The 23784-nt window shown below is 39.4% G+C and overlaps 1 protein-coding gene across 8 annotated transcripts in view; it reads left to right on the top strand.

Annotated features, from left to right (window-relative positions):
* CCDC18 (coiled-coil domain containing 18) overlaps positions 1 to 22152 on the top strand; it is a 51020-nt gene extending 28868 nt beyond the window's left edge. For 3 of the 8 annotated variants that reach the window (XM_061633771.1, XM_061633769.1, XM_061633770.1), the window contains exons 16-29: positions 257 to 334; positions 2152 to 2268; positions 4778 to 4945; positions 5385 to 5527; positions 5979 to 6142; positions 11025 to 11238; positions 12652 to 12751; positions 12913 to 13029; positions 13831 to 13974; positions 15390 to 15593; positions 17217 to 17354; positions 17819 to 18007; positions 18830 to 19295; positions 21512 to 22152. In XM_061633771.1, coding sequence (XP_061489755.1) covers positions 257 to 334; positions 2152 to 2268; positions 4778 to 4945; positions 5385 to 5527; positions 5979 to 6142; positions 11025 to 11238; positions 12652 to 12751; positions 12913 to 13029; positions 13831 to 13974; positions 15390 to 15593; positions 17217 to 17354; positions 17819 to 18007; positions 18830 to 19267 — 2214 coding nt within the window. In that variant the 3' untranslated portion in view covers positions 19268 to 19295; positions 21512 to 22152. Of the gene's footprint in view, positions 1 to 256; positions 335 to 2151; positions 2269 to 4777; positions 4946 to 5384; positions 5528 to 5978; positions 6143 to 11024; positions 11239 to 12651; positions 12752 to 12912; positions 13030 to 13830; positions 13975 to 15389; positions 15594 to 17216; positions 17355 to 17818; positions 18008 to 18829; positions 19297 to 21511 lie in introns of those variants that run through there. The other 5 variants (XM_061633775.1, XM_061633773.1, XM_061633776.1 and 2 more) reach the window with 3 other exon arrangements.
* Positions 22153 to 23784: the final 1632 nt, after the last annotated feature.

The raw sequence follows: 23784 nt of genomic DNA, 5'->3' as shown, positions 1-23784 counted from the left end.
GACAAAAGCCCTGGAAAAACCAATAATTTGATTGTGCAAAGTGGGAGAGGTGTTTTTAAAATGATATTAAGGTCAGGAACATTACAGCAGCTTACCTATAGGGTAGTCTTCTATAGAAAAACAGTCAGCTTTGGCAGAAGAGTGCATGAAAAGACTGAGTTGATTTTTCTTGGTGGACTAGTGGTTTTAAGAAGTGAACTATAAAACCAAGTTCTAACATCAAATATTTTCTTCTGTTGATTTTGGATGCAAACAGGAAATGGAAAAGCAGAAAACCAAGAAGGATGAGGCTTTAAGGATATTACAGTGCCAACTTACTGAGGAAACAATCAAGGTATGTACATTTTCTTAGGGCTTCTCATGACTTGCTGTAACTTTCTGTTGATTTCTGTGCTTTTTGACCAAAACATTGCATCATTTACGCTGAAGGTTCTCCTTGCCATTACTCATTCTGCTTTTTTTCATTTTCATAGAGAAGAAATTAGGAGTGAAATTATTTTTCTTTAGGCACCAAAGTAATGTTCAAGCTATTTAAGTTTGTAAAAAAAAAACCCTTCATGGTTCTGTTTTTCCTTATATCTATTGTGTGGTTTATTAAATGATTATACCATATATGCTAGCAATTACCACTATTAGTTATATATCATGATCTCTGAACAAGGCACTTTACAGATTAACAATCATCAAAGGGAAGTCTCTGCCTTGAAAAGATTACAATCTAGATTATGAGTCAGGTAGATAACCAAAGAAAGTGAGGGATGCGAGTAAAGGGAGAGGCAAGGATAACTAGGAATGAAAAGCTTCCTATTGTTAGAGCAGTATGGCAATGGAACCAGTTACCTAGGGAGTCAGTGAGCTCTCCAACACTGGAAGCATTCAAGAGGCAGGTGGACATCCACCTGTCAAGTATGCTTTAAGCTGGATTCCTGCATTGAGTAGAGGTTGGACTCAGTGGCCTTATAGGCCCCTTCCAAATCTATTCTATGATTCTGTGAATGAAATGTGGTTACATGTACACTCATTTCACTGGGTGATGAGGACTAAAGAATTAAACAATAGGCTCCTTGGGAAAGGTAGATCCTTTAGCATGGATTTGAAAGAGGAGACATAGGTAGCTCCATTTACGTGATCACAAAGAGAATTCCAGACATAATCAAATGATACTTTAAAATGAAGGCTGACCTTCCCCCATCCCAGTAATTTATTCAGAGAATGAGGCATTCTATAATGTTCTGTCTATATAACCTACTGATGGCAAGAATGTCAATATTAGGGCTCTTGTTCCTTTTAATTAGTTGCACTGATGAAGTAATTATACCAGGGATGTTTTGAGTCTCTGAAGTATTGTTATGTGAAAAGCTATTCTTAATTAAATTCCTTCTGCTGCATAACTATTAGAGGTACAGATGATCTACAACGGAAAGAATCGCTATCTCAGACGCAAATTACAGATTTTAAAAATAATGGATTGAATCTAAATAATCCATTAACATCACTATTCCTGAACAACAACAGAGGTGGGGATTATCTGGGCCACAGGCCAATCGTGGCCTACCAGGGGGTCCAAGTTGGTCCATGAGGCCAGTTTCCCCAAGCCACACCCACCCACCCATAAACTGATGTCACTGGTGACATCCTCTGATGGATTGGAGGGGGTTAAATCCTGTGTTGGCTGTGTGCACCTGTTCCCAGTAGGGAACAGGGGTGCATAGCCAAAGCAGCAGGATCCAGCCCACCACTCGTCAGCTGATGAATGGGGGAGTAAATCCTGTTGACTGCACATGCCTGTTCCCAGTAGGGAACACCTGTCAAATCTGGCCTGCAAGCCAATTCTGATAAGCATCTGGCCATGGAGCCGAAAAGGTTCTCTGCCCTGACATACAACTTTAATATGTGATAAATAGTTGTAGAGAGCAAACATATAAAAACTTGCTTATGTTTTTAAATGTTGTGTTATACACATAAATTCATAAATATTGTTCTTGTAAAGTACTGACATATGTTTTCCAAGATGTAAACTAAAATTACATTGACTTTGTACCCATAATTCAAATAGCATATTTTGTTATATTTTATTGAAATTTCAGATTTTGAAGGTGTTTGAGAAGAGCTAGTCTTTTCCCATTTTTATCTGTCTTTCATTCTAAATAGGTCAAACAACTACAGACAGCACTACATAACTGTAAGGAAGATCTAGCATTATATTTAAGTCGTCTAGAAGAAGATAAAATGTTGTTTGAAAAGCAGCTGAAGAAGAAGAATGACGAGGTAAACATATTTCAAGCATTTTTGGACATTAGTTCACACTAGGGCATTAATTTGTGTGTGTGTCAATTTTTCTGTGTGTGCATTTATGCACAGTCATCCAAACATGAGCTCTTTCAATTTATGCCTCTGAAATCTATCATTGTGTTTCCCATCCACATTAGTGGGTGGGACTTGCTGGGGTGTATTTGTGCTGCGTGGTGTTGTCCCCTCCTCTTAGTACTTTCCCACCCTTCATTAGTTCTGGAAACTTGAGGTCCATTGTGGTCATGCACACAGGTATTGTTTCCTCTTCTTCCAAGCATTTGATTGTTAACAACTTTGTGTTCTTCTGGGCGTTTTTAACTGGTTTATTTTTTTCAGCTAGTTCTTACTCATTTAACGTTTTGCAGTGAAGATGGGTTATTTTGCTTCTTCAAATTATATATTATAATAGTCCTGTTTAATTCATGTGTATTATATATGGTTTTTATACTGAAAGTCACCTTGAGACTATTTTAGTAGTAGGTGTCTAATAAACTGAAGTAATAATATAATAATTTCATTTATTCATTTTCTTACATTTATATTCGGCCCAAGGTGGCATACATGTAGTTGCCCATAATAATAGTATCTCCATGTAGTAGTGTTTGAATCTGTTTTCAGAAAAGCTTTAGTTGTCATGGGGACAATTAGCTTAATTGTGATAAATATTTTACTAGAAGAAACTGTAAGGAAAGAACAAACTCTGTTGTATTAATACAGCAGCATTAAAATATTTAATTTTATTTATTTTAATTTATCTTATTAAAGTTATTAGTCACTTTTCTTCATAAAAAATGAACCCAAAGCAGCATACAAAAAAGATTAAAATATAAAAAACTAATACAAATAAAACGTTTTAAAAAACACAATAAATGGATAAGATGGTGGCACAATCCACCCCCAAAAGAGGCTACAAAGTCAAAAGCCCTCCAAAAACCATTCAAAAATTAAGAGCCAAATGCCTGGGAGGAATGCTTTTGCTTGGTGCCTAAAGTAGATGATGGTGCCTGGTGTGCCTCTCTGGGGAGGGAGTTCCATAAGCGGGGAGGCACCACTGAGAAGGCCCTTTCTCGTGTTGCTACCCTGCGTACCTCTCTTGGAGGGAGTACACAAAGAAGGACGTCAGATGCTGAATGCAGGGTCTGGGTTGGTTCATGTCGTGGCCCCTTCAGAGGACTTGGAGGAGGAGGAAGAGGCAGAGTTGGCAGACCCAGGAGAAGGAACTAGTAGAACCCCTGAGGACACAACTCTGGCTCTTCCCCAGCTGGAGAATGTCTAGGACCTGGCTGAAGCCCCTCAATCAGATTCTGGGCATGAACAGGAGGCTCCCCTCCCCCCCTGCAGAAAGGAGACGCCAGCGAGTAGCAGAGCAACGAAGGAAGAGGTTGGGTCGTTTAAGAACAAGCAGCTCTGAGCAGCTGGGAGACTAATCACGGGCACCTGGCTTAGGGAGTTTGTTATAAAAGGCAGTTCGTGGCTGCAGCAGACTGCTGACTACAACGTCGGTTGTGACCCCTCGCGTGTAATGCTGTTACTAGCCTCTAGACCTTCAGACTGGACCCCTGGCTTTCTGAACTCTGCTTCCCTACCTGGATGACGCTCTTGGACACTGCTACTGGTTAGTTTGTCAAGCCTTTCTTCTGCCAGCCAGCCTCTGTTATCTGCCTGGCCTTGACTGATTTATTGCCAGCTAACTGCCGGCTGCTTCGTTACTGCCCAGCCCCCAGCTCTGAAGCTGACAGTTCATTTGGGGAGAGGTGGTCCTTGAGGTACTGGGGTCCTGAGCTATATTTTATTTATTTATTTAAAATATTTCTATCCCACCCTTCTACCCTATAATAGGGCACTCAGGGCGGCTTACAAAAATAAAATCAAACATGTACATGATAAAATTGTAAACAGTAAAATCACAAAAACATTAAAATAAATTAAAATACATAAAATACAATTAAAATACTATACACAGAGAGAGAGAGAAGGCTTTATAGGTCAAAACTACTGGGAGGAAGGGCAGGATATAAATCTAATAAAGAAATTAAATAAATAAATAAAATGAAGCCCAGAAATGAATTGGAAGCCAGTGTAGTTGTGCTAGAGTTAATGTTATGTGCTCAGACCACCTTGCCCTGGTGAGCAATTCTGCACCAACTGCAGTTTCCGAACTATCTTCAAAGGTATTACTCATATTAAATGGGGCTAAGAGTATAAAGTGTATCAGTAGTATGCAGATATACTGAAAATCAGAACCCATCCTAAGTTTCTATAACTCTTTTCTGGGGTTGCTTGTTATTTCAAGCTGAAGCATATTTTCAACTATAGACCTTGCTGTGTAAATTTGATTTCAAATTATAATGGAGTTTTGTGATGAGAGCCACAATTTAGTAGTAGCTTATATATGTAAGATTGCTCTCCTAATGATGATGAAATGAGAGCAAGCTGAGAATGTATATCAAATTGTTACTACCTCATCATATTGATGGGTTTCTAGGTGCAGCGATTGCAAAAAGAAATAAAGCTACAAAATGACAATCTTCAATCAACTAGTGAACAAAACCTCATTCTACAGCAAACGCTACAGCAGCAGCAACAAATGTTACATCAAGAAACCATTAGGAATGGGGAATTAGAAGACAACCAAACTAAACTCCAAAAACAGGTACACCCTTATGATAAATGTTAAAATTGTCTGTAAAGGATTTCTATGGTTCATGTTATTATTTGATACTCTTTCATTTACCAAGTATGTTTGGGAAACAAAAGTACATTGTAATATGTGCCTTCACTTTCAAAAGTAGTTTGCTATGAGGTATGAGGGGCTACTGTTTGAGGAACACAACCCTAAAGCTCCATTGGCCATACAGAACTAGTTTTGTATGGATCTTCACCATTGGTTGTGGTCCAAAAAGGCATGGAAAGTCAGATATGCAAAACTTGCATGCACAGGATTATACAAATTGTACAATTTTTCTTCATTTATGAAGTTTCGTAAAGTTTATTTTCATACCAATAACCTGTTTCATGTTCAGATTTAGTTTGAGTAACCATTCATGGGATTAGGTTGCACAGCATATTAAATCTGTTCCTTTTTAAAACAGGTATTAAAACTAGAGCAAGAACTTCAAAAACAGAAGGAAATTTTGGAGGAAGAGTTGAGAAAAGCAAATGAGAAACTCCATTTAGCCTCTGAAGAAACTGATTTGAAAAGACAAAAAGTAACAGAACTTACATGCACGATCAGGTATGTTCAGAATACTTTTCTATGAAAGTAGCCTTTTAAATCTACATCCTGTATTTAAGATTACTTTTTAAGTTTAAAACCTTGATTCTTTTCTTGTAGTATCTTTTGAAGGAAGATGTTTCGGAGCAGAATTTTTAAGCAAGTTAATTTAAGCATTAAATGCCTGGATAGCTTAGGCCACCCTTCCTCAACTTGTTGCCCTCCAGATGTTTTGGACTACAATTCCCATCAGCATCAGCCTGCACATCTGGAGGGCAATAGGTTGAGGAAGGCTGGCTTAAGCTATTTTGCTTGTGCAGATTCTTCATACTTCGAGACAAATAAATAGTTCCAGCTTCTTAATTACTCAAGATCAAATGGAATGTGCTATAGATCTATACTGTGCTCAGAAATAGTGTTAAGAATGCTATTATTTCAGTTACATATGAGATTTGCTAATTCTGTTGTTTAGGCAGATTAAAATAGAGATGGACCAATGTAAAGATGAGCTAATAGACATGGAGAAAGAGTTAGTTCACTTAAGACGAGATGGTCACACTAAAGCAATGCAATTGGGCCACTTGGAAATGACTTTGGAGCAGAAACTCATAGAACTGCAGAAAAAGACACAGCAAGGTAGGTTCTTTAATGTGCTTTTTAATGTTCTTGTAAAGGTTATATATAGCTACACTGAAATAAATGTGATATGTTTCTAGTAGATTATACACTTTACATTGGCATGGTAAAGTTACATGAAAAGAAAAATTAGCAAGAAACAGGGCTGTAAAACTTTGTAGAGCTGTCTGATAAGTAAGACTAGCATGCCACATATGCAAGAAGTCGTTGTGACATTTTTCATGTTGGCGATTACATTGCTTAAAATATATTGTTTTTGTATAGTTCAGGGGTTCCCAAACTGTGGCCCGTGAGTTTCATTCAGGTGGTCCGTGGCATGTCTGCATTAAATATTCATATTGATTTTAATTGCAGTTTTATTGCTTCTTTTATTTCTTTTATTTTATGCTATTACAATTTGAATTCTATGGAATGCAAATTGTAATGCAATATAATATAAGAAATAAAAGAAGCAATATAAATACAATTAAAAATCATCCAGTATCTACCATAGCGTATTACAATTGCTACAACAGGCAGAACAATTATTATTAAAATCATTATTAAACAAAATAATTTAACAAGAAAAAAATACTAAACAAAATTACAAAAAGCAATTTCAATCAAAAACATGGCAACATTTTCAAGTGGTTTGTGGGGGTGGGGAAGGTTTGGGAACCACTGGTGTAGCTTATTACTTGTTTGTGTAATATTACTGGTTCATGTCATTCTGCATAAGCTATAGTTCTAGGAGCCAAACTAGATTTGACATTAGGCATGTCTACATTTACACAAACACATTAATCATGTGATATGGCCGTTGCATGGTTATTTTTATTTACTAAATAGCAGGGAGGCCAATCCTGATTAAGAAACGATGAAGAAAGAGCAGAATTCAACCCTTTATTTTACTGTTACTTTTCCCCTTGGGGCAAACAGCAGCTATGGGGGGGATTCAGCTTGGGGGAAACAGGGTGATTAGTATGTGGCCTGGTTTGCATGTAACACTGAGCCAAACTGTGGCTTACTGTAAATGAGCAAGTGTGCACAGGGAGAAAAAGTGCAGCCTCCTAGCTCCTTGAGTGCAGTGTTTGAGTGAATATGATCAATGGGACACTTAGTGACCAGCAATGTTGATGTAGGAGCAGGCACCTTGAAAATAATGCAGTGATTAGCCAGCATGGATTTATTTGTTAAGAACAAATCCTGCCAGACTAATTTTATCACATTTTTTGATTGGGTAACCTCTTTGATAGACTAGAAATGCTGTGGACATGATATATCTTGACTTCAGCAATGATATTCTGATTGGCAAGCTAGCTAAATGTGGGCTGGATGGAACAACTATGAGGTAGATTCACAGTTGGCTACAGAATTGTACTCAAAGAGTGCTTATTAATGGTTCCTTCTGAAACTGGGGAGAGGTAACAAGCGGGGTACCGCAGGGCTCAGACCTGGGCCCAGTGCTCTTCAACATTTTTATTAATGGCTTGGATGAGGAAGTGCAGGGAATGCTTATCAAATTTGCAGATGATACAAAATTGGGACAGATAGCTAATACCTTCAAAGACAGAAACAAAATTGAAAGTGATCTTGGATAGGCTGGAGCATTGAGCTGAAAACAACAGAATGAAATTTAACAGGGATAAGTGCAAACTTCTGCACCTGGGAAAAAGAAACCATGTGCACAGTTATAAGATGGGGGATACTTGGCTCAGCAATACTACATGCTACATCTTGCAATTGTTGTTGATTCCAAGCTGAATACAGTAGGGCCCCGCTTACCGGCGTTCCGTTTTGCGGCGTTCCGCTGATGCGGCGGCTTTCAATTCAGGGAAATTCCGTTTTAAAGCTGATTTTACGGCATTTTGCGACATTTTTGCGCAACGCGGCCCATTATAGTCAATGGGTTCCACTTTACGGCAATTTCTGCTTTACGGCGGGGGCCTGGTCCCTAACCCGCCGTATAAGCGGGGCCCTACTGTATGAGCCAATAGTGTGATGTGGCTGCAAAAAAAGGCAAATGCTATTTTAGACTGCATTAACAGAAGTATAGTTTCCAAATTGCGTGAAGTACTAGTTCCCCTCTATTCAGCATTGGTTGGGCCTCATCTAGTTCTGGACACCACACTTTAAGAAGGATGCAGACAAGCTGGAACAAGAGGCAATGAGGATTATTAGGGGACTGGAAACAAAGCCCTCTGAGAGACTGAAAGAACTGAGCATGTTTGGCCTTGAGAAGAGAAGACTAAAGAGAGATATGATAGCACTCTTCAAGTACTTGAAAGGTCCTCACACAGGGAAGGGCCAGGATTTTTTCTCGATCATCCTGGAGTGCAGGACGGAATAATGGGCTCAAGTTACAGTAATCCAGATTTTGACTGAACATCAGGAAAAACTTAACTGTTAGAGCGGTACAACAATGGAGCCAATTACCTTGGGAGATGGTGGGCTCTCTAACACTGGAGGCATTCAAGAGGCAGCTGGACAACAACCTGTCGGGTATGCTTTAAGTTGGATTCCTGCAGCGAGCAGTGGGTTGGACTTGATGGCTTTATAGGCCCCTTCCAACTCTACTATTCCATGACAGACATGCATAAAGTCCAAAACAAACAAGTGTAAAGAATTCTCACTGGGGGGCCAACTCCCAAGCCCAGGGCAATTGATGCCAGCCAGGCACAACATGTGTCTCCCTTGCCAGGGCTGAGTTAAACCAACACCAACCCTGCAAGGTAGGAAGATTGTTACCACCCCTTAAACCTGGTCACCCACTCTGGGCCAAGGGGAAATCCAAAGTGCCAGAAATAGACCTGCCAAGGATTCCAAAAGACAAGAACCAAAGATGCATTCTTGGTCTTGGAGCCTTAAGGCAAAATACTCAGCTATACAGTATTCTGTGGCTAAATGGCCAAGATGCTAGATTCAGAGCCAATTTCCCCCTGAAATGAATACACGCTGGTAAATAAGAGGTAGCTTTATTAGAATAAAATATAAGTACAAAAATATAGCAACAAAATAATTCCTTAAACCAAACACCCCCACGGTTAGGTAAAATACAAAATGCAGAGAGTTCAAGTCACAAGCAAAAATAACAAATCTGTCTAGCCTATTCTGTACTAACACATTATAGGAAGACAGGCAGAGTAACTGCATGGTTCCCCATCTCTCCAGAGATGTATAGCCTGGATAGTGGATGGAAAATGGAACTCCACCATCAGGTTAAATCCAAGGAGCACTGAGGAACAAAGATCCAAAATCTTAGTTCTACTTTTATGGGGAAAAGCCCAGTAACAGCCAGGAATTAATTAGTCAATCAGGGGCTTTCTGATGATGAAATCTTCCAGAGCTTTCATGCCTAACAGTCGCATTCTTTTCCAACCTTCCTACGCCTGTGGCCTTGAGGTACCAGTCTCAGGCTGATAAGGAGGTGTTCTTACTCACTGCCTAGTTCATTGAGTTCAGCTGTGAGACTGATGGCCTTCCAGAGGCCCTAATTCAGGCAAGATGTTCCCCCCACAATTCCTTGCCACAGAACCATTTTAGTTAACTACCTTAACAAACCAGGCATTCTTGACAACAAGTGGTTGATAACGGGGTGGATAAGAGCTAACTAGCCGAAGCTCAATTCAGACAATATGGAGACTGTTGGTGGATTGTTCAGTGGACTTGCTAGATGGCATTCAATAAGTTCTGGATAGGATTACATTCCATTGTAAGAATCAAGATCACAGCCTAGGAGTGCTGTTTAGACCTGGCCCTTACTTTAGGTGTCCAAGTGTTATTTTTGCCACAAAATGCTTTTTCACCAGATTGAACAAAGATAGGCTCGCTGCAGATATTTGTGCCCTGGTAACATGCAGACTTGATTACTGCAGTGTGTTGTATGTGGGGACACCCTTGAAAACTATTTCTGAACTTCAGCTGGTTCAAAGTTCAACAGCCATATTGATTGGTCGGGCCAATTAGAACACATCTTGCAAGTATTAAAACATCTTCACTGGCTTACAGTTTGTTTTTAGGTATAATTCAAGGTGTTGGTTTTGTCCTATGAAGCACTAGACAGTGCTGGACCATGGTAATTAAAGAATTGCCTCTATCCACGTCAGACTGCCCATTCTTTAAGATCATTTTCAGAATGTTTGTTCAACTGTTCTGGGTTCCCACAAGGGGCTCTGCACTCCTAAAACTACGAGTTTTTATCAGGGGTAGAGTATGTGAAGTGTTTCAGTCTGGCAATTTAAGCAAACTGCTCTTTCTAGCATAGATGGAATTAAAATAATTGATGTTGGCTGTTTGAGGCTCCCCAATTGAACAAACTCTGATAGCAGCACTTCTAAAGAGACACAGATCTGACATAATGTTGCTGCAAGAAATGCATCAAAGATCTGCTTCACATAATCCATTAAGACAACAGTAGATAGTGAGCAACACTGTATCCTGGAACTTCTAAGCCCTGGGAGATAGCAGTATTCATTAACCACAAGTGTCTACTTGTAAAGCATAAAGTGCTTGCAGATCTAGTTTTTTTTTAGTTTCAGATATTTGTTTTTGCAGGATTAGCTGAAGGGGTAGATGTAATGCTTGTTGCAGTATATGGTCTTGACACATGCCAAGAGGAACTTCTATCTAAACCATTTAGATTTACTAGAAAACTTTTGGAAAGGTAGCATAGTCATAGGGGATGATTTCAACTTAGTGTTGGATGAGGAATTGGATCAGAATATGGGGTAGGAATGGCCCTAACAAGCCTTCTTGAAGTCCCATAGACTGATCGTTTCCTACAGAGGAATGCATCCCACAACTAAAGATTTCAACTTTTATTCAGCACATCATCACAGATAAGGATGTAATTTTTCACCCCACTAAATGTCCTTTCCCTTTTTGCTTTCTGTGTGCACAAAAGTGAAAGAGTTGGAAGAGAAACTACTAAAGAGTGAGGCGCAGCAAAAGGATTTTATGCAGAAAATAGAAACACTGGAGACTGACTTGCAGAGTGCCAATGAGGAGCTAAAAACCTCTTTGAGACAACTACAGGAATTTCAAGATATGCTACAGAATTCACATATGTCTCTGGAGGAGAAGTATGCTGCTATCCAGGGTTTAACAGAAGAACTAAGGTAGGCAACACGCCTGTTACTGAACTGCACCAGTGTTGCAAACTAATTAATGGGTAACCCAATTAGATTTTTCCTTCAAAATCTGTAAATGGCAGCCATCTGGACTAAGAACTACATATTGAATTTAGTTCTGTTTTGTAGCAGTGAAAATGCTTGGGTTTGCAATGCAGTGTTTTCAAAGCAATGTAGCAGATTTTTTTTTTTTAAAAAAAACACTTAAAGTTTTAAGGCAAAACAGATGAGGCTGTTCTCCAGCCCATCTCTATATGGAGGAAGAAATGGGTGTTGGAGGATGCAAAGTGTCATCCTGACAGGGCCCCAGCATGGGATGGGTGGGGCAAAGACCTATGATACCACTTTCCCCAGTACTTATTGTCATCTTCCAGTATGCTGAAGGCAACCATAGGCAACAAACAAAAGAGAACCCTGACCCCGGCAGAATCTTGTTCTCTGTTTCTTGTGTGGAATGGAAAAATTATACGCATGTGAGAGTTCCATGCGCCTCCCACAGGAATAATTTCTTTGGCCTGTATCCCACAGAAACTCATGAGAAACTTCAGTTTCATTTGGTGACACAATGGCCTGTTCACATGTCGCATAAACCACCATCAAAAACAAGCTAAGGTTTCATTCAAATGTGCAGCATGCTGGTGCACACTGCTGAAAAGTTCTCACTGTGCTTGTTTCTCACTCCTGTTGCTGTCACACTGCTAGGAAACAAGCTATACCCTGGGTTGTTGTAACATCACAGCCCAGGTTCATGGTTTGGTGGTGGTGGTGCACAAAGAATGAGCCTGGATTCAGACATCATGTTAAGCCAGACTTGTTTCCTTGTAATGGGGGAGGAACACAGCATAAACTTTTCATATTAAACCATAGTTTTTCTGAATATGATTTAATGTGACATATGAACCAGGCTAGTGCCTCGGATTTCAAAGATTTTAATGTCATCTTATAATTTTGACGGTTCACCCATTTCTATTTGAAATTAATTAATACAACTATTATTTTCTAAACAAGTCACTGGGAAATAGACTTTCTGGCATTCAGTTCTTTTATCCAGATTGAAGTTGTCTGCATTATTTAGTTTGGAACTGTTTGAAAAAGGCTACTAACCTAACATTTCTTGAGTGCTAAGAAGTGGTTAAGAGTCTCCTTTTTTGTGTCGTTATTCAGAAGTAAGTCCCACTCAGCTCAATGGAGTTTACTTCCAAGTAAGTGTGCATAAGATTGTGGCTTAGCTCTACAGTCCTACACAGCTTTGTTTTAAGAGTAAGCCCCTTTGAATTGAGTGGTCTTCTGAATAAACATAGGATCAGGCCATAAGAGAATGGAGGCTGGTGACAGAGATTTGTCTTCTGTGACAAACACAGAAAAAATCCTTATGCTTTATTTTTAAAATGAACATTGCAGAGAATGCAAGGATGAACTTGAGGACAAAAAGCAAGAACTTCTTGAGATGGACAAGGCACTGAAAGAAAGGGACTGGGATTTGAAACAAAGAGCAGCTCAGGTTAGAACTTTATCAGAATAATTTGTTTATTAATTATGATAAGCTGCATATTTATTACTGGAGCCTAAGTGATAACTACAACTCTGGTGCATAACTTCATAAGTGATATCAATTTTGTTCTAATGTTTGTTCCTGTTTTGTGTTTTGGCTTTCTCTTTTAGGTTACACAGTTGGATATGTCAATTCGTGAGCACAGGGGAGAATTGGAACAAAAAATAATTATATTAGAAGGAAATTTGGAAAAAGCAGAGTTGCAGATCAAGAAATGTAATAAACAGGTACTCTCATTCTCCATCAAAAGAAAAAAATTCCAGTATCAATCTGGTTGTACCCCAAGAAAGCCATACAAATGTAATACCTGGTGGAAGTTATTAAGCATGAAACAATTTGCAAATAAAAAAATAATGCCTTTCCTTTCCCAGTAAAACAACATACTAATATGTAGGTCATCAGGGTTAACAATGCTCCACAATGTAAAGTCCAAAAATATCTATTTTAGGAACTCTAACGAAATGTCCACAGTATAGATTAAACTGTGTAATTTCTGTTGAAAATATACAGTTGGGTCAGTGGCACAGGTTCTGTGATAATGATTAACTCTTCTACTTTAGCTAATGCAATAGTCTTTTCATTCACTGAGGCTCATTAACTCCTTTCCTTCCATTTTTTGCCCTCATACATGCGCATTTTCAGGCAAGGTTGCCACAGAACTGGTAGGGCCTGATACTGCTGACACCAATAAAAGGGGAAGGTGTCATCTCTGCAGTTGACACAACAAAACTTCACAGCAACAATGTGCTTTGTGTTAACAATTTTTTGTGTCCCACTCATGCAATGGAGAAATGTGCCAACTGTGCATAAACTGCTCAGGTAGCATGTGCTATGGTTGCATGTTCTGTGAGATGTGGTATTGTTGTAATTCACTTGTGATTATTGCACTATACTACTTGTGCAATTGTTATAATTATATGTATATTCATGACACTATGTATTTTTATGTTTAAAAAACTATGTAGTCGGACCCCACATACTGTTTGTCTAGGTTCTCTTAATAATTTGTCTTTTGTCCTTGTTATCAGATTGAGAATTTAGAGAGCAAGCTGCAGCATTCAAAAGATGAACTTCATGAGAAAGAGCTTAACATACTCCAACAAGGTCAAGAGATAAACCAGCTTAAGAAAGAAACTGAAAGAAAGCAACAAAGAATAACGGATATCGAGAGAGTAAATTTTATTTCCATATTCTTCTCTCTGTGACTAGTCCGTCAGTCTAAACACTTTTTAAAAATCCATAAACAATAAAAGATGGAAGAAATGTGCTTCCTTTTCATGTAAAGTTGCAGAGGGAAGGGGGCCATTTTCTTATTTTCTCTATAATAATAAAACTCAACATCCACTTCAGTGGTTTTCCTAAACCTGTGCTACCCCTGCCACCATCCCATTCCACTTACTCCCTCTGGACCCTTAATGTATCAATATCCCTGTAGCTGTGGGGTATAGATGTGGTACAAATCAGATGCTGATTTTAAAGTCAGTCAGATACTGTTATTATATTGAAGAAAGATATTAATGTTTGTTTCAAAATGAAGTTCACCAGCTTATTTGAATATGATACTGTACCGTTAAATGAGAATACACTTTGAAAACCTGTTACTGTTACTTTAAATGTCAACGCCTTACATACAGCTATTAATATTAAACCAAGATAGGTTTGAGGAAATGGCTACTCAGCAGAGCTTGGAAAAGTTACTTTTTTGAACTACAAGTCCCATCAGCCCCAGCCAGCATGGCCACTGGATTGGGCTGATGGGAGTTGTAGTTCAAAAAAGTAACTTTTCCAAGCTCTTAAAACCCTTTAGCCAGATTGACTCTTTCCATCCCAGTTAAGTCTCACCAACACTGTAACTGAGGTCACTACTGGAAGCCTCTTCTGTCACTCCTCTGCAGACCTATTGTGTGCTGCCCTGAAAGTTTTCCCTCTGACACTGCTAATAGTTACCAGAGCCCAATACTCGAATCTGCTTCTGACTCCTTCCCTCAGCACTGCCGACTGGTGCTCCCCTGTCTCTAGCCTGAGCCAAGTGGTTCAGCTATCTTCAGCAAATGTTCGGCCACCACACCAGTCCACCTGCTTCTCAAGCCTTTCTTTTTCTTCCCCAATCCTCACGATTAGAAGGTCTCATTGTGTTCATGAAAGGGACTGAAATCCAGCACAGGCTCCTGGTGGAGGAAGGAGGGAATGTATGGGGATTATTATTTTTTTGCTAATTCCCCCCTTTCTCCTGCTGCCCCCCTCCTCCTCCCATGCTGCTCCCTTCCAAGATTTTTATAGGTACAAGAGCTGCGGGGGAAGAAAAAATTGGCAAATATCACCTCCCCATTTGTCCAGCAGGAGTATCCTATGAGTGGTTCTACTCACAGGAACTCTGGATCCATTAATTTAATAAGTGTACATAGCATTGCAGCCACAGTGTGTATTCCTCTTCATCTTCCAGTAGACTTTTCAGTCTCATAATATTTTACTGATATTTATCATAGAGAGACAGAAGGATACACAGATAGCAGCAGAATGGAATGTTAAAAATAAAGGAATTAAAAACACTTAAGTTTTGTTAATATAAATTGTTTGTTCATTTTAGAAGATGAAAGAACAGGAAAAGTGCATAGCAGAACAGTACAAAGAAATACTTGATTTGGGTCAACAGTTGAGGCTAGAACGTGAACAGATGAAAAATGTCCATATGGAGCTACTGGAGAGTCGGCGTCAACAGGCTCAAGCTCAGAGGGACGTGGATAGGATCTCTCTTGAACTGGAAGAAGTGAACCATCTTTCACATGAAAAAGTAACAATAGGTTTTCATATAGTACTTTCACATCAACATAATTGACCCCATAAAGGACTGTACCCATGCCCAATTCAATATAGATTGGGTAACAATAGCTTCCTTACTTTAGCAGGGGATCATTTGATCCCCACAAGAAGAGAAAGGGCAAGCCCTAGTCAACAGCATCATGCCTGGTCCTAAAGGATTCTTTGGCCTGGTTGGGCAATTTGTAGCATTGCTCTGCCCTGTTTGACATTATCACTTAGTAGTGGCAGACTTGGACAGTTTCCTTGTATGGACCAGAGGCAAGATATCCCTTCAGTCCTCTGTGGGACTGTAAAAGGATATGAGACTTGGATGTGTCCTCCAACTTCATTGAACCTCCCTCATGTCCTATGTATGTGTATGGTTTGTGGCACCATGACTCGTGGATTTCAGTTGGTCCAACAGCCTTTTCCATTCTCTCTCTCTCTCTCTCTCTCTCTCTCTCTCTCTCTCTCTCTCTCTCTCTCTCTCTCTCTTTCACAGCAACATGAGTTTGCCTCTTTTGGGTTGCCTGACTTAGGTTAAAGTTTTACTGTCGGTACTGATGCTTTGCTTTGAACAAGGACACAGCCTTCAGAGTAAGCAGGCTGGTGCATCCTGCAAATATTCCTTGTAGGTATCTCCTTAGGAGGCCCAGGTAATAATTGGGGGGGGGCAGGGATTCTGCCTACCACTTTCATGACTCCCAGGTTCTCCTGACAGTCCAGCTGGACCAATGTATTCCTCCTCCTAGCAGTTGGGAGGCCCATGACCTCATATGCCAAAGCTGGTGTATGGTTAATAAAGCTGTGGCTTGTTCACCTAGTTCTGTTTTGCTGTCTCCCTTGCTTTTTCCATCTGCAGTCCTGCTACAGGCACAAATGAATAGCAAGTGAATGGGCACCTGAAAGCAAATTCAGTAGGAGGTGGTATGCTTCCTAATACCAGTTGCTGGGAATCACAGAAAGGGAGAGTGCTCTTTGCACTCAGGTCCTGCATGAGGGCTTCCCATGGGCAACTGGTTGGCTACTGTGGGAACAGGATGCTGGACTAGATGAGTCATTGGCCTGATCCAGCAGGCTCTTCATATATTTTTATGTTTTTAAATTTGTGAAGTTCACTCTGTACTTTTAAAAAAGATTTTTACTACCTGATTTTTATTACTTGCTGTTTACAGTATGTGCACCATACAGATTTGTTGTAGAAGTGAGCAGAAGGTATAGCAGCTTTTCCAAATAATAGTTTGTTCTTGTTGGATGATGCTGTTCTTTATTAACAGCTACTAGTGTTAGCTTTTACATGCAATATTCCTCTTCCTATTGTAAAAGAAGGAGATGGGCTATAACTACCAAAAGTCTCCCTTCCAGGCTACCATTTGTCTGGAATGTTCCTAGAAGTTTTCACTTTCCTTTCATTAGCTTTACAAATTTATACAAAAACCAGTAATGGTTATTTTTGTGGGGTTGTTCATATAAACCACTTAGATCAAACATTCACTTTGAAATGCCCCTGCTTATTTTTTACAAAAAGCTACAATTTTGTTTTAATAAAGTAGAATGACAAAATGCCATATACGTAAAAAGTTCATTGCTGATATTCATCATAATTTCCTTTCAGGAAAGTCGTGCAAATCATTTGTCAGAACAACTGGGAGCAGCTCAGGCACGGGAAACCCAGTTAGAAGCAAGAATGCAAGCAGAGATTAAGAGGCTCTCCATGGAAATACACTCACTAAAGCAGTCTTATACATCAGAGGTGAAAACAAAATTGCCCTTACCAGGTTGTTTTGCACTGTTAGAAGCATGTGAGCTGAACAATTCATATTTTTCTTGAGACTTTAGGAGCTGTTCATAGGTTTTACTTGGCACCCTGCTTTAAAGGGAAAATGTTTGTTTTTGGCATTGCAAATAAGGGGGAAATGCTTCTAGAGCATTCATCTTCCTTTCCCAAATGTAAGCACAACTACCCCCTTCCCTTTAAAACAAATTACTAAACTAACACTAGTAGGCATAACTTTAAACTGTATAGGCACAACATTTGATTTTGGAGGGCAGACATAACAAATAATTCCATCCTTATGTCTCATTAATTTGGGCATTAGCAATAATAAGATGATTTGTTCCTTGCTTCTGTTATAAGATTGAAGTTTGAATTGAGTTTGAAATAAATGGATAATTAAATTTGGAATATAATTTCTCCCCTTATCTTAATATCTTCAGAAACTCTCACATGAAGCACAGCAAACAAAATGGAAGCAGTCAGCATCTAAATCTCATCATCTTTGCGGGCAGTTGCAGCAGCTGAAGCTGGAGCTGGAAGAAGCTCGAGGCACTGTCTATAACCTGCAACAACAGCTTCAGTCCAGCAATGAGATGATTCAAGCAGCAAATGAAGCTCTGCTTCTCAAAGTGAGTTAGTACAGGAATGTGTTTTATTTATTTATTTATTATTTGATTTATATCCTGCCCTTCCTCCCAGTAGGACCCCAGTTATCTAACTTACAAAGCAGTGTAGCTAAAACCTATAATACAGGGAGAAATTAATAAAATTATTCAACTTTGCTGACACTTATTAACAAAGATAAGAACCTTGATTAAGCTTCCCTTGAATTCCAGGGCCAAATGTGGCCCTTCCTTAGGACTCTCCCCAGACTACATCCTGTCTCACACCTCTGCTGGCCCTGTTCCACACCGTCCTAGAATGCTTTTGCTTGGCTAGAATGTGACCTTGAACTGTGATGATGCCTCTTCCTTCCTTGGCTGGAAAGACAGAGATGTGTGCACATGTGTGTGTGTAAAGCTCTGGGTTTTGCATGACTGGAATGTAGCCTACTGTTCAGTGGTAAGAGTCCCACCCATTGCTTTGCCTGTTTCTGTCTCAGACCACATCCACTTTTGCCTGTAGCCAAACTCGCCATTGGCATGCAGTCCTCAGAAGGCTGCCCACATAGGAATGCAACCCTTGGACTGAAAAAGGTTCCCCACCATTGATTTAGAGCCTAACTAGACTTCTTTGGAGAATAGCTATTGTTGACCTGTGTCTTCCTGTTTTCCTGATAATATCTAGAATAAGAAAATGGCTCAATCTTGTTCAGTATTTTCTTGCTCTCGGCAAATGGCAACCAATGTAGTGGGGAAGAGAAAAACAATGTCACTGAATGCAGTGTAAAAATTGTATTAATGTGAAAAACAATGTCTATTAAAATTATATTTCTTTTCTTACATTTATAGGAATCTGAAGTTACAAGATTGCAAACTAGAATTGCAGGTCATGAAAGAACAGAAGGCATCAAGCATCTATCAGCCCCACAAAACCTATCCACTCATCGATGGCTTGATGATCAAGAACTGGATTTTGCCAAGCATTCTCAGATTTCTACACAGAGAAAATTGTGTCGCTCTACAAGCACTAATGAACTAAGCATTAAAGATGATGGGAATTTAATAGATCTGAAACAGATATTTACATTAGACTCTTCAGTGATTTGCAGGAAGCCAAAAGACATAATTCATGCTTCACCAAAAAGTCCAAATGAATCTTCCTTTGATCCCTTGACACACCTGGTAGATGGAGATGTGACTTGTGATAGTAATGACTTCCACACTCTGAGTGGCATGCTAAAATACATCAATGAAGAGATGAAGAGTTCTGAAAATTCTTCACTATAATTTTCACCCAATGCAAAGGAATATTCAAGTATGTATTTCTGTCCTGTAGTATATCTTAGGCACATAAGATACAGTGCATCTAAAAGCAGAGGATTAACATTGGGGTTTGCCAGGGGGAGTGGGAACCCTAGCAAGCTGCCTTATACTGAGTCAGACCATTGGTCCATCTAGCTCAGTACTGTCTACACTGACAGGAAGTGGCTCTCCGGGGTTTCAGGTAGGAGTCTCTACCTGGAAATGCCAGGGATTGAACTTGGGGCCTTCTGCAAGCAAGGCAGCTGCTGTCCCACTGAGCTACGGCCCTTTCATCTCATTCACTCTATGGTTTTTATTCTGTGGAGCAAACATAAGATACATTAATTAATTTTAATTAATTAATTTCTAGGATAGATTTTTCAAATGTATCAAGAGTGCATATCACACGGAGGTCATTTCTATACTGGATTCAGTTTCAATTCCACTGTGTTCAGTACTTACCTCCTGAATAAGTGTGCATAGGAGTGCACCCTAAATGTGAAAAGATGCACATTTTAGAGATCAAATGCTGCTTTGAATGCAGGACTAGTTTTAGCTGGTTGTAATTGCAAATAGTGCATTAAATAGCTTACCAATGAAAATATAGGCCCATAAGCTCAACCTGTTTAGAACTTTATGACTGGGATGCAGAGAGGTTCATGCAAAGTGCTTTCATGTACGTGGGGAGAGGGTTGTTTTTTAAACACTTTATTACCACACACACATTCTTTCAGCAGCAGCAGCCTTTTGCACATAATGGAATGCTGCTGTAAATTTTCCCTTGATCCTTGGGGGCACACTCCTTGGGAAGGCTGCAAAGCCAAAGATTTGGAAGACTGCATGTTGCACTTTGGGTGCCTGCAATTTCAGACTCTTTTATTCCAAATTAAATACTTTATAGCAGGGGTAGGGAGCCTGTGACCCTCCAGATATTGCTGGATTAAAACTTCCATTGTCCTTGACAACTGCTTGCGCTGACTGGAGCTAATGGAAGCTAGAATCCAACATCACTTGGAGGGCCACAGGTTCCCCATCCCTGCTTTAAAGTAGAATTCTAAACCTGTCAGTGCTCACAGATGAATTTCTTAGGCTATAAAACAGAGCTGTGTGTATGCAGTGATTTTCTTGAGAGTGGAAAAAAAGTAGCGGAGTGTAGTAGTGGGTGTGAAATTCATCTCCCTGAGAATCTCAGTTTTTGTTTTGTTTTTTTAAAGGTGGTATTTAGATCATACTTAGATAGCAATAAGTCCGCTGATTTTAAATGGGTCAACTCTGAGTTTCTTATGGTCACAAAGGTATGCTTGAAATTTTTGTCAGCAATGCCTGTGAAATTGCAAAAACCAAAGCAGTTTTCTGAAATAAAAATTCCAGTTTTATGAGGGCAGGGCTTCAGAATTCATTATGCAAAATACTAAACAGAATAAATTGTGGTAAATAAGCAAACGTGCATATTCTTATTTTCCATGGTTTGTACAACTCATGAACTATACTGCTGTATATTGTTATGCTGATTTTTCAGATATATTGGATGCTAATGACTTATGGTATGATCTGCAATTTTGAGGTACCTACTAAACACACTTTCTCAGACATCTGAGCCCCAGAAAACACTTAGCATACCTGGAAGGTGGCCAGCAGTCCTGCAGCATCTACCATTGTGTTTCAACCTGCTGGAGCAGCTGCAGAATCCCAACCAAAGCTTGGCCAGTCATGAGACTAACAGGGTACTGGGAGCTGCTGTGGTTTCTCCAATCCATTGTGGCAATAGCAGGGTTGCTGGGCCCATAAACTCTACAGGTCCCCAGATATGGTTGGAGTTTGCTTGCCCCAAAAGAGGAGACTACAGCAGTGTAGTGGAATTGTGGATCACATCCTTTCAAAGCTTCTTGTTTTGAAAACTATTCTAAGTTCAGGATTCAGCAGAGAGATTATATCATTCAGTCTTGCTTTATTAATATTATTTATAAACTAAATACTGAGAAGAAAAACACCAAAGATTAGGGCAGCCTTTCCCAACCAGTGTGCCTCCAGATGTTGTTGGACCACAATTCCCATCTTTCCTGACCATTGGCAATGCTGGCTGAGGCTGATGGGAGTTGTGGTCCAACAACATCTGGAGGCACACTGGTTGGGAAAGGCTGGCTTAGGGCATGCCCAGTAACACATTTTAACTAGAATTTGAGGTAGGAGATAATTATTTGTTAATGCCTATATTCATATCTATTTCAGGAACAAAGATTATGAAGAAGCAGTGTGCTGGCAAGCGGTCAACCACAGCTGGATTTGTTGGCACAGTGTTATGTTCATGAGGACATTTTTATGCCAACCATGTATATAGTTCAGATACTTAAAGTGACTTATAATCCTATCTCATTTTTCCCAACTCTATTTTTATGATTATTGCTTTAAAGTAATTTGTACAGTAATAAAGGTGTAGGATTTTTGTTATGCTTTCTCTTAAAGAGAAATGTGGAGGGTATGGATTTTTTTAAAAAAAGAAACTCCTGACACTTTTGTTGAAATATCAGACTTTATCATTACTGAATTAATAAACAAACAACAAAATTGTGTTGCTTGCTTTTCCTCATACCGTTGTAGCAAAATACCCATCACAACAGGTTGTGGCTATGAAGGGAAGGCTTTAATATCACAAGGACTCAGTGAAGGGGGATTAATAAGTGGCAGTTAAGTGATACATAGGTGCATTCAAAGACGCCTTACCTTATGCTGTGGGATCATTGTCAGAAAGCACTGAGCCACCCAGTACCCAAGACAGAGGGCAGTTTTTTTTCCTCAGTGTCCCAAAATGTATTGAGTTTTCCCAAGAGGGTAACATAGCAATCTTTCACTTATAATTGGGAGTAAGTAACTGTCCCCCTATAGACTGCACACCTTAACATGGTGAGAGGGTTTGAGAGTGTCAAAGAAGCTGAGAGCAATGCCATTGGGAGTCTAAACCAAGAGGCTAGACACCTAGCAGGGGCACCCAAGGTGGAATGTTCAAAGCTGAGACACCAGACTAAGATGCATCCAAACTCAGAGGAAGACAATGGTAAACCATCACTGAATACCTCTTACCATGAAAATCCTATGAACAGAGTATCCAAAATGCAACATGAGATAATGCTGGAAGATGAGACCCCCAGGTCAGAAGGCACTCACCAAGCTACTGGGGAAGAACAAAGGACAAGTATGAGTAGCGCTGTGACTAATGATGCAGCTGGGTCAAAGCCGAAAGGAAGCCCAGAGATGTGAAAGGAGAGTCCGGAGTTGTACAACGTACACAATAGGAACATTGAATGTGAGAAACATGAACCAGGAAAAGTTAGAAATTGTCAAGCAAGAAATGGAACGTATCAGCATTACAATACTTGGTGTGAGTGAATTAAAATGGATGGGAATGGGACATTTTCAATTGGGCAACTACAAAATATTTTATGCAGGAAATGAGAAATTAAGAAGAAATGGGGTTGCTTTAATAGTGACAAGTGATGTAGCAAAAGCAATTAGGAGCTATAATGCAAGGTCTGAGCAAGTTATATCAATGAGATTTAACGGGAAACCTATTAACATAACCAAGTCTACACTCCAACGGCAAACACAGAGGAAGAAGAATTGGAAAGATTTTACGCAAAACTACAGGAAGAAATTGATCACACACCAAAACAAGATGTGCTGATAATCATGGGGGACTGGAATGTAAAAGTAGGGAACAGAGAAGAACTAGAAATTGTGGGGAAATGGGGCTTAGGAGATAGAAATGAAGCAGGAGAAAGACTTACTGAATTCTGTGAAGCCAATAATTTGTTTCTTACAAACACATCTTTTGAGCAACCGAAAATACGACTGTACACATGGACATCACCAAATGGTCAATATAGGAATCAAATTGATTATATAATTGGTAGCAAAAGATGGAGAAGTTCTATACTTTCTGTGAAAACAAGACCAGGAGCAGACTGCGGTACAGATCATGAACTGGTAATATAAAAAATCAGAGTAAAGCTAAAGAAGAAGAACAAAGCAATCATAACACCAAAATACAATTTAAATAACATCCCAGAAGAATATAAAGATCAAATAAGGAGCAGAATTGAGGCTTTAGATTTACTTGACAGAACCAGAAGAACTATGGAGTGAAGTTGGAGACATTATCAGGGAAGAATGCAAAAAGACAATACCTCTTCTTAAAAAGAAATACCTCAATGGATGCTGAAGAAATTCTTAAAATGGTTAAAAAGAGAAGGAAAACAAAAGCAATCTACGATTAGAACCCTCAATGTAACTATACAGCGACTAGTACTAGGGACAAAGAGAACTATTACAATAGTTACTGTATAGAAATAGAAGAGGACAACAAAAAGGGTAGAACAAGAACCCTATTCCAAAAGATTAGAGAAATGAAAGGGAAATTTAAACCAAGAGTAGGGATGTTGAATAATCAATAGGGGAACACACTGACTAACCAAGATAAAACAAAAGGAAGATGGAAGCGATACACT

The sequence above is a fragment of the Rhineura floridana genome, chromosome 6 (genome assembly GCF_030035675.1).
Source record: "Rhineura floridana isolate rRhiFlo1 chromosome 6, rRhiFlo1.hap2, whole genome shotgun sequence".
In the NCBI taxonomy this organism is placed as follows: Eukaryota; Metazoa; Chordata; class Lepidosauria; order Squamata; family Rhineuridae; genus Rhineura; species Rhineura floridana.
The sequence above is the reverse complement of the archived record's forward strand: the minus strand, read 5'-3'. Positions and strand labels throughout refer to the sequence as shown.